Below are 8584 nucleotides of genomic sequence, written 5' to 3' on the forward strand. Positions count from 1 at the left end.
GTCTGTCTGTCAGTCTGTCTGTCTGTCTGTCTGTCAGTCTGTCTGTCTGTCTGTCTGTATAAGGACCTACAGCCTAAACGGATGGACCGATTAATGTCAAACTTGGTATGTAGCGTTATTTGGCGACTCTCCAGAGGGGTTTTTGAAATTAATTTTTTTGGACCAAAAATAACTGTACTTGTCATATACCGATTTTAGTAAAATTGAAATATCTCGAAAACGGCTCCAACGATTTTGTTTAAAAAATTCAAATGTTAGTTTTAAGCTAAGGTCTATATTTCAATGAAAAAAATTTTTTTTGAAAATCATTATTAACGGTACCTGCCATAGAACCGTTTTTTTCAAATTCGAATATCTCTGAAACTTCTTATTCGATTTCAACGAAACTTTTTGTGAAGAAGCATTTATATAATTTAAATATAAACCAAAAATTAAATTTCAAAAAAAAGAATTTTTGGATTTTTAAAAAAATTTTGAAAATTTTTTTTTGAAAAATCAAATTTTCGAAAACGGGACATTGAATTTTTTTGAAATTTTGTTTTTAGATGTTGATTACTGATTTCTACAAAATGGCATACCAATATTATTTTCAAACTTTTTTTCCAAAAAATTATTTATAAAAAATTGTTTTTTTAAAAAACGGCTCTAACGATTTTGAAAATTTTTTTTCTAAAAATACACGTTAATATATCAATCAAAACTGCATACTTGTTCTGGGGGGCAATTTGATTTCAGATTTTATTTTATTTTTTTTTTTAACGAATTTTTTTTTTCAAATTTCTATATAAAAAGTCTTAAAAATTTAAGCAACTTTAACTCCAAGAGCAAGTTCGTGCGACCCAGTCGTGCATTTTATTTTTGGCAAGTTCGTAGACCAGAACATAAGCTTCTGTTCGATGAAAGAAAAAAAATATTCTAGAGAACTTCAGACAAAAAATGGGACTTCGGGTGGACATACCCAAACCTTGTTATGGCACAACAAATGATGTCAATACGAGTCGACGTTCTTTTTCGAAACCAGAGTTCAGTTCCGAAATAACCCGTGTAGATAAGGATCTCATCTTTAAATTTGCATTAATTTTGACAACATTCGCTGCTAGTCGAGAAATAAATATGGACATGTTTGGAGAACTAATTCTTGGAACAAAAAATCTTTATCTTTCGAAGTACAGCTGGTACTGTATGCCTAGCAGTGTAAATAAACTTTTACTCCATGCTAAAAACATAACATAGTTTTTGATTTACCTTATAATTAAAGCATCAGATCTTGTGCTGAATTTCAATTATCCAAAAGTGACCCAAATATAAATTTTACTTGGTTAACAATAGTTAAATTGCAGAATTACCCATGTAGTTAGATCTTAGTAATATGCATAATTCTTCCGAAAGTGATGATGATTACTTTATGTATAGAAGTATAAATTTGTTTAACTATTTATTTAGCTCTTAAAATAGGCTTAGGCTGTGGAAATGTGTACAGATGGACGCACAACCGCACAGACGCACAGACGCACGGACGGAATTGCGAGACCCACTTTTTCGGAATTCTCCATCATCGTAATGTTGGTTTTGATTAAAACCTCAATTTTTTTTTCGACACGAAACCAATACTTGCCCTATAGAGCAAGTAAAAATTAAAATAAAAACAAGTTCGCTGCTCAGCTCTTTTGAATAAAATATCTTAGATTCATATGTTTTTGTGTATCAATTTCTTTGTTTTTAAATTGCAATCATAGATATATGTGCTAAAATACTATTTCAAGCATATTTGGCTGAATTTCTTATTTTATTTCTAAGATATTAATTTTGCCGTTTTTCCCATACACTCGTTCCACTGTGTGGCGTTGAGATTTTACATTTTCCTTAATTAAGGTGTTTTTGTTCATGTGGTATTACTACTAAAAACTGCAGGATTTTAATATTTTTGCTGTTTTTGTCAATTAGTATCTTAAAGTGTGTGTAAACTTTAATTAATAAAAATTAATTATAAAAACAAATTTGGTAGCATATGATAGCCATGTTATGCTAAGGAAGTCCTCCAAATTTGAGCTGAATACGAATAATAGTTTTATTTTTGTACCAGGTCAACCGTATTTTTCAAAAATCATAAAAAAAAAACGATACGTGCTAGATTTTTTCTGAAACCAGATTTAGATTCAGGAAAGTCAAACAATTCATAATTCTAAAAATTTATTTGAAAGAGACAAAAAAGATAAATTTTGCAGACCAGTGAGATCGGAGGAAATTCAGCTAATTATCTAAAAGCGGATGACTGTGGCGTATACGCAACATTTTTTTAAAATAAAATATAAATTTTTTTATTTGTGATATCTTCACTTGCCTTGAGGTAAACGTTAAGAAGTTTTCTTTTAAATAAAGACAACCACTTAATTTGCTAAGTGAAACTGATTAACCATCCAAATCGAATAATATCTAGATAAATGCATACTGTTTAATCCACACATTTTTCTCAAGAATTTGCATTTAAATAAAAAAACAAACTAAAGATACACACTACTTGGTAAATCTAGATATTTAAAACTCTTCACATTCATTCAGTAGCCAAGAGTGCTAATCTGCATCCTCATCATCAGTAGCAGTAGTCGAGAGGGTATTGGAATAATAAAATGTTTTTATAGTTATGCAAATGCGTGTTCAGGGAAAACCCCAAACAAATTACGATGCAGATCGACAGACTCCAGCGCGCCATGAAGAAGATTCGCTTTCAACTTCAAGAGATCGACTACCTCTTCCACATACTCGAGTACAATGGAATCTAAATAATGTAGTCTGTCAGAGAGTTCCTCGATATATATGTCTTTGAGAGCTTAACATCTTCCGTTTCTTCTGTTTTCTATCATTTGTTCGAATATCTGAGAAAAAAAAAGAAAAACTTAAATGCACATTACAATTCGACTAAGTCATGTGCATTTCCATTTCCATAATGTGATGCGGTGCGTAATTCGAACTCTTTGAATCTTTCTATGGATGTTATGAGGAAGAAGAAAATTAGCTTCATTTTTTTTTTTACTCCGTAGTTTGAAGTCCATTTGAATTATAAGTTAAAAGAAAGATGTTTGTATACGCCCAAGACATTAGCATTCACATTGCACTCGATTGCATTTTGGCCGAGTGACAGATTTTGTTGGGTGATAAAAATCACACACGACAAGACACATGAACGTTTTTATACTGGTTTTACTTTTCAAAACCAATGTAAGCTGTCAAACGTGAACAGAATGAAAGTGACTTTTGTTAATTTTATTTATATTATTTTTGTAATTTAATACGCATTTTGGCGGAGGTGATAAATTGATGGAAATGTGGCATTCAAAAAAGAGGGTTTGTGCCAAAAGTTAATACTCGCCAAGCACACTCATTTGACAGTTTTTTAGTTTAAGCGGAGATGATTGATAATGCAGATAAACTTTCTTAACAATTTCCGGTTAGTCACTTTTAAGTATAAATGTTTTCCGATCTTATATATTTTCAGAGTAAATGGAAATCGTTTAAATGAATTTTAATTGAGCAGAGGGAAGGCTGAAAAATAGCTGGCTTAAGCTTATTATTTTCTAAACCAGGAATAGACATAGAATATTAATTTGTTACCATCATACGGTTATACCTAACAGAAAATAAGCTATTAGGTTTTTTATTCGAAAAATGCACTTTAAAATGCTTTAAAGCGGTCTGGCGGGGGGAAAGCTGAAAACAAAACTTCTGGTTCCCACAGTTTTAAAATCAGGGGATTTTTTTATGATTTTTTGGTGTATCATTTATTCGGTTATACCAAAACGCCAAAAGTTGATTTTCAACTGCACTTTGGATGCGTCTGGCAAGAGAAAGCTGAAAAAGATCACTGCCAGACTTTTTCCGTTGACATACTGTGGTGCATATCTAGATATGTACACACTCGAATTTCGGTTATATTAAAACTGCCAAAATATGCTGCCGGCTCTTATGTTCTGGTCTACGAACTTGTCAGAAAAATTAAAGTGAAGCAATCGTTGGTTATCCTCCATAAAGCTTTCCTTTCTCTGGCAATGCTGCCATTTTTGCTTCAAACTCACACAAAAAGTCTCGAAATTTCTTTAAATTTCGCATTTTCTCTTTCATTAAGCTCTTCCAATCCAGGTAAAAGTTTGAAATTTTTAAAATCCAGCCATATTGCGAAAAAGTCACCATTTTTTTATGTACGCAGTTGAACCTAAAAATGTCAATTTACTTAAAATGGCGCAAACTTGCACAAGATTTTTTTCTGGATCCGGTTTATAGACACATTTATTATTATAAAACTAAAAAAAAACCAATAAGCATATTTGACCATATTTCGAAAACTCCACTTAAAATTTGAAGAACTAGCACATTCAAAATCGCCATTAAAAAAAAAAAAAAAAAACGAAAAAACTATTTTAATTTAAATACCTTGGCTATTAATATACTCCATTATTAATTTAATTTTCACAGGAGAAATATATTTGCACAACAATTAGCTGTCACAAAAGACACCTTAAAACCCTTTATAAAAAAAAAAAAAAACGGAAAAGAGGCTATGTTCACGTGTCTATAACTTATGGACAAATAAATAAAACAAAAATTATTGCATTTTGAGCTTTCATATATTTGGGATCACTTGCCAATTAATTTCAAGTTCCGCTAAAATAGTTGTATTTTTTAATTAGTACCCTGAGTCGTCCCACTGTGTGTCGGCTTGTTGCCTATTCGTCTTTTCGCCATGTCACCACGTCACCTTGTCGCCATGTCGCCTTCTCACTTTGTCGCCTTGTCGCCATGTCCCCACGTCTTACAGTCACTATTCAAATCATGGCATAATTTTACTCTGTGTTCATTAATTCAACACTAGAAATAGCTCATCTTTTTAGATGTAGATTAATATTTTCTTTTTGCTTACCAATTATTAAAATTTTTTTGTTTGAAAATTTGTATTTATAAAAAAAAAACAATTAAAGAAAAAAAAACTGATAACAATAATTATTGTATTTAAAAAAAACTGTTCCAAAGATTTTCATTTTTTTTTTTATTCTTTGGTACACGAGAAAAATTAAAAGGCGTAATTTGTTTAGAGGTCAAAACCATTCGAAAATATATGTAGTTTTGTTATTTTAAAATCAAATTTTATATTGTTTTTTTTATTTTTATTAAATTACTTATAAAATTAAATTAAAAATATTTGTTCATGAATTTTTACATAAAAAGCTTAAGTACGTGTGAACCAGTCGTGGATTTTATTTTTTGTATCCAAGCAAGTCTACTATACTGTTTTTCCCAGTGGGGCTCATTTTTACCTCTTCTTTTGATCTATCGTAAAACAATTACGAATTTTTTATTAACCAAAACTAATTTTTATTTGCCTTGTAGATCAAGCTCCTATTGGTTTCGTGTCAAATAAAATTCAAAGCTTTAATCAAATCCAAGATTCAGATGCTAGAGAGTTGCGAAAGGGTGTTTTTTGTCATAGCGTTTTTCGGCCCAGTCTATGCATTTCCAGTATCTTACAGATTTTCATTCAAATTTGATACAGATGGATTTAATGGAATTTTTAATTTTGTTTTTCAATATTTGGCTTTAAACTCACCATATAAAATAATAAAAAAAAAAATTAGACGTTACTTTCTAGATATGGTTTATTTTTTCTTCGGCTTACATTTTTTTTCGTAAACGATTTATTAACGGTATTTCCTGTAAATTTTTAATAACTTTTGACATTCTTTTAAAATTTTGTATGCGAAGGCTTTTATATATAGAAAGAAAACAGAAAACTATAATAATGAAAAATACATTCTTTTCTCAAAAAATTACACGGTGTAACACTCAAAATATACGCGGGCGGAGACCTCTCAGGTTTTGTAGAGCTAGTCGCACTGAATACGAAACGGTATTTGAAAATCCCCTTACACCCCCAAAATCTGGAGTTACAAGTCATCTGGCGCCCAAGTCATCCTACTACGTGCCGAAACAACATTTTTGTTCTATACCTAAAAGTTCGAATTTCTGTATCTGGGTTGAAATCGAAAAATTTTTTTTTCTAAGCCAATTTTGAATTTTCGATCAATTGGGAAATATATATAGTTTTAAAATATATTTTTTAAATAGCATGTTGTTTTGAAAACATATACTTTAAATTGATGCCGAAGTTGGGCAAATGACCAAAAAAATTGAATTTTTGAACTTTGACATCTTATAAAGTGGTTTAACCGAGTTACATGTTTTACACATTGTTAAAAAGGTATATTTATCTTCTATCAGAAACTGTAAAAAAATCGAAAATGGGTAAAAAATTGTCGAAGCTAGAATTTTTTCAATGGGTGAAGGTCCAAAAAACCGTTTTTTGCCCGTAACTCCAGATTTTGGGGGTGTAAGGGGATTTTCAAATACCGTTTCGTATTCAGTGCGACTAGCTCTACAAAACCTGATAGGTCTCCGCCCGCGTATATTTTAAAACCTCATTTTTGTAACACCGTGTTATCTTTAGGATTTGAAAAAAAATTATTTTTTTTAAATAATTTTAGTTTTAGGTGTTCATAAATTAATACAAAATGTACAAAATGAAATATCGACTATGTTTTTAGTTCTGTTTGTTCAAAACTGTTTTTTTTTTTTAACTCTAAAAATTTTATTTTTTTTGTATTAGTCTTAAAATTTAACAAAACTTAATTTCTTTAAAAAAAACTACTCCACAAGGATTTTCATGAGAAGTTAATTTTTTAATTAAGATCATTTATTATATTTTTTATATAAGATCACGTTTATAAAATAAAACAGGTTTCTTAAAAGTTATATTCATAAAAGCAGTGTTATTTCTAATAGTGATTTATATTTGTTTTTACGACTTAACTTAAAATCCTTTTTTTGCGGATATATCAATCATCTTTTGATTTACTTGGTTTATCAGTTGGCAACTGAAATGGAGCTATTGGAAAATTCATTGGTATGAAATTTTGCACAACATCAAATCCAGCATTTTTTGCTGCCATTTTTAATGGAATTTTACCATCAATTATGTCTGAAATATTTGGATGGAGAATATCACCTGGACTTGCATCTGGACTAAGATCAATTTGAAATTGATCCATAACTTTATCCACAAGTAATGGTGGAAGAGTTCCAGAGGTGAGATTCAATGGTGGAATTTCTGAAGTAGTCGTTGTAGTTGCAGTAGTAGTTATTGTTGACTGCGTTTCTGATGATTCTTTGGAATGATGGTTTTTATTAACCTTCTTCTTCCTTTTAGTTCTGTAACCTTTATCATCTGCTACATAATTAACAACTGTGAAAATTCCATCAGCTCGTAAATATCCATACGATCCAGTTACAGTACCATTTGAGAATAGGGTTTCATTTCTAAATTGAATATTTTCTGTTGATTTATCTTCAACGCGATAACCAAATTCATATGTTTCAGATCCTTATAAGAAAAACAATTTTATTATATTGGACACTTTTATGGGGCTTTACTGTAAATCTATCCTACATTTTTGTAAGTAACTTATTTCTTGCATACCTTCCGTATCTTGATAAAAGTATGATGACTGTTTAGGAGGAGCAAAAGTTGAGTTTGTGTTTGCCCGAAAATCGGCTATAGTAGAGTTGGCCCAAACTTGGTGTAGGAAATAAGGCGAAGTGAACTGATAAAAGGAAATATATTATAACGTGAAATTGAAATTGTTTTTATTATTGATGTAAAATTCAAGATAAAACAGTCTATACTGATGTGATTAAAAAAATCCATTTTCACAATTTTTCACTTAATTTTAATTAAAGCCTCACAGATATAAGATAACTGATGAATGGAAAGTGCACTTCTTGCTTTTTTCAATACAATCAATTAATGTTAAAGTTGATACTTTAAACTTACGACAATTATGAATAGATAAATCATATCGATTTCCAATAAATGAAGAGGCACTTCTTAATTCCACAAACTATAAATGGTATCTGAAGATTCACTTCTAATTCTTTCTCTAAAATCAATTTAGTTACAAATATGTTTGTTCGATGTCTGAATAGGTGAATAGCCAATTAAAATGCCTATGTGATTATTGGATAGCATATGGTGTATGAGTTACCCAAATAAAGTATCTAATGAAATAGTCGATCACATACATAAGAGTGTGAAAATTTATTTGAAAACGGAATAAGACACTTACTACAGAGATTAATTATCACCGAAAAGTACTTGAAATTGTTTAGAGCGATCTACTTTGGTTTAAGAATTGATGTTGCGATGACCAAAAATGGAATCTTGAATTCGAATAATTTTAATTTAAAGTATTTGTTTTACTTTTTTAGAGAAAGCTATAGCGTTCAATAACTCTAATACAGTAGCTTAAAGAATTTTAATTAATTTTAGATTTTTTAAATTGTACCATTTTATAGAAGGGGAAACTACGAATATTAATCTAACAGAGCTGTAGATTTTCAAGAAAATTAGAAGCGAAAGCGTTTTCTGGAAATAATTCTATTAAAATGTTTAAGATTTTATTCAAGTTTGATTTCCAGAAAAATTAATGGTTATACAAAAACTGAAAAAATATACTTTGCAGATAAGGGGACGATCTAACAT

The 8584-nt window shown here is 30.0% G+C and overlaps 1 protein-coding gene across 1 annotated transcript; it reads right to left on the minus strand.

Annotated features, from left to right (window-relative positions):
* Positions 1-6881: 6881 nt before the first annotated feature.
* Positions 6882-8584, minus strand: LOC129912744 (uncharacterized). The gene is made up of 3 exons (XM_055991137.1): positions 8558-8584; positions 7523-7646; positions 6882-7426 (listed from the first exon to the last, which is right to left on the minus strand). The coding sequence occupies exons 1-3, from the start codon at positions 8582-8584 to the stop codon at positions 6882-6884; spliced, it is 696 nt and encodes a 231-aa protein (XP_055847112.1).

Source organism: Episyrphus balteatus, chromosome 2, assembly GCF_945859705.1.
Source record: "Episyrphus balteatus chromosome 2, idEpiBalt1.1, whole genome shotgun sequence".
Taxonomy (NCBI): domain Eukaryota; kingdom Metazoa; phylum Arthropoda; class Insecta; order Diptera; family Syrphidae; genus Episyrphus; species Episyrphus balteatus.

What these genes read in the sequence shown, in the direction of transcription:
- LOC129912744 (XM_055991137.1), bottom strand. Translation starts at nt 8,584, where the DNA reads ATGTTAGATCGTCCCCTTATCTGCAAA. An exon ending in ATCGTCCCCTTATCTGCAAA is followed by an intron (nt 7,647 to 8,557) that starts GTATATTTTTTC and finishes TCCTTTTATCAG; the next exon opens with TTCACTTCGCCTTATTTCCT. An exon ending in CTTTTATCAAGATACGGAAG is followed by an intron (nt 7,427 to 7,522) that starts GTATGCAAGAAA and finishes TTTTCTTATAAG; the next exon opens with GATCTGAAACATATGAATTT.